At 38.8% G+C, this 2,500-nt stretch overlaps 1 protein-coding gene across 1 annotated transcript in view; it reads right to left on the bottom strand.

The window, feature by feature from the left end:
* The window catches only part of LOC111346804 (uncharacterized), an 8,916-nt gene that overhangs the window by 4,429 nt on the left and 1,987 nt on the right, over window positions 1-2,500 (bottom strand). Inside the window, exons 2-4 of the mRNA XM_088730849.1 lie at window positions 1,953-2,500; window positions 893-1,007; window positions 464-786 (exon numbers count right to left, since the gene is read on the bottom strand). The exon at window positions 1,953-2,500 is cut by the window's right edge and continues 188 nt beyond it. Of these exons, the coding sequence (XP_088586975.1) occupies window positions 464-786; window positions 893-1,007; window positions 1,953-2,174 (660 nt within the window). The 5' untranslated portion in view covers window positions 2,175-2,500. The remainder of the gene's footprint in view (window positions 1-463; window positions 787-892; window positions 1,008-1,952) is intronic.

Below are 2,500 nucleotides of genomic sequence, written 5' to 3'. Positions count from 1 at the left end.
TTTCGACGATTGCTGACGTATCTAACATGACGATATCATACATGAATTTACTCGCAATGCTTCAAACTTAGGGGAAAAAACCTGTTCTTTCGAAGGGGGTAAACCAAAGACTAAACAAGTGTGCCAGACACCAAGTTGGTCATATTGCGGACTTTCCCTTGAGCTCAAACCAAGCCATTTCTAATTCAAAAGATAATTGAAAAGTAAAGCCAAATTTTTTCGTTTGTTATCAGGGCCATCATCACTAACCCAGATGATGACCAAGGGTCGAAAATGTTTAAATTTACTTTTTAAAGATATTTTCCCCATAAGTATCCCTTTTTAAACCTTGGTTAATTTTATGGACTGTCATAACGAAGTTCAACAGGGTTCGCAAGATTAAATATCTGGTACCTTGATCAATCTACCTAAGATGTTTTAAAAGAATCAAAGAACAAATAATAGTCAAAGTGAATAATCTCACCTGGCTGTTGACAATAAGCTCCGCACGAATTTCAGATACGGTACATCCCCCACCAATAAGAAACGAAATATTCTTTCCGACGATACGAAAACAAGGTGAGGTGAGAGTTCCGTTGGGTGGGTCGGCTCCCGCTGGATGCTGCTTTCCTGCGGGATCGCTCTCATTGGACCGTTTCTCAGCTCCCCCTATCCACCAGTGCCCTTGCTGCTGGGCGCTTTCTCTTTCGCGCGCGACTGGATTGTCACCAAATGTTGGCTGGTAAATAAAAGCTCTGCCTGTCATTTCCCACCCGCCGATTCCATTTTCAAAGTCAAAGCTGCAAGCTACATTAAAAAAAAAAAAAGCGAAACTTTTATATCTCCCTAAATACTCTATGATAATCATTCGGTATTTATCTCACCTTACGTATACAGTTTTGTGTTTAATTACCTTTCTTGCAGTATACACCAGTGAATCCTGATGGACATTTACAACGAAATCCTTTATCAGTGTATCCAGCTTGACACGTGCCGTTGTTGAAACAGGGACTGCTGCTGCAGGGATTCTGTTCAAGACAGAATGAGTGAGTATTATAAACATCCATGGTTAGTTTACTTTCTTGGGTTATCATGTAATCTCAAAGGAGCACATTGTAGTATACTAGGACGGCGGTTGCATATGTAAAAGTATACATCCGGGAGAGTTTGAGCGTGGGAAGATTATTAAAAAAACGTGTAGTGTGTACTGTAGTTGTTCGCCTTCGTGGCTGCCTTATTTGGCTTACTTTTCGCTTTTAGACACTACAAGCATTCTTGCTGGAACGATAACTTTTTGAGCCTTTTTGATAACGTAAGAGCAGACAAGAATTAATTACACTTTATCAGTCATTAAACTAGAAAATCTATCAATCGCGGTCTTCGATATTTTGTTTGTCGAGTAGCGGTTAAATGGTTCCCTTTATTTTAGCTACGAGTATCTTGTTGTGTTCTCTTTTTTTAATATTGTAGAGATAACAACCCTGGTGAACCATAGCTTTGGTATTCTCTCCTATTCAGGTGATTCCTCAAGAATAAATAAAAGTTGCCGAAGGATTTTTTTACTGACATTTTCCGTGAAAGGATAGTTCACCAAAGAGATAGATAGTACTAATCAGGTGGGCTATTTCATCGTTTCAAAGCATATTTCTCGATAGTTTCAAAAGTAACACTTGAAAAAAAAGAAGCCATTTGAGCGATAAGTAAAAAGTCTCTTGCTTTTGTAATATTGTAGTATTTTTACATACAACAATATTACAAACGCAAGAGACTTTTTTTTTTATATCAAAATATGCGGAAAGTCTTTCAATTTCATATAATCGCAATCAGGTTAAAGCGTTCCTCAGGATGCGCAATGCAGTACTGAGGAATCATTTCAATTCAATTTATGTACAACTGCAAAGGTAGTTCAAGAACTAATCGGAAAAACTGATCGCCCATAATAATTGTGCATCGTCTAAAATAAGTCACTTTACCTCGATACTGATATGGATATAATCTCGTTTACTCTGAAGATCGGATGAGCCTGGACTTTCGTCCGAAGCATTGTTCAGCTCACAATTGTAGTTCCCTCCTTGTGAAGGCCCAACATTTATGGACACACAATTGGGCTCCATATAACAGAGCACATTACAGCTGCCTTGGCGGGGCACCTCTAAAATCCTGATCAGGTGGCCTTTCATGACTTTGTCCTGCATGGGCTCTTTGAAAAGAATGGATCGGCATTCTTCACCTATTTGCCAAATAACAAAACAGGTTCATATCATGCACAGTATTGGTTTACTGATGCTGTAGATAACGGCAGAGTAATATTCTTGATAATTTAATTTGCCTTGTTAGACACTGCATAACGGTGTGTTGCTGCCTTTTGGTACACTGAGATTTTTCCCTCGTACGATATCTACTTGTTAATTTTTCACCGAAGAAAGAGCTTGTCTTAGAAGGTATCTGTGTGATTTTATCCGGCTAGATTTTGAAAGTGCACTGAATTAAGTAGTGAGAACCAGAGGCGAGTTACCCGTCA

Source organism: Stylophora pistillata, chromosome 8 (assembly GCF_964205215.1).
Source record: "Stylophora pistillata chromosome 8, jaStyPist1.2, whole genome shotgun sequence".
NCBI classification, from domain to species: domain Eukaryota; kingdom Metazoa; phylum Cnidaria; class Anthozoa; order Scleractinia; family Pocilloporidae; genus Stylophora; species Stylophora pistillata.
Note: the sequence above shows the minus strand (reverse complement) of the source record. Positions and strands in the feature narration are given on the sequence as shown.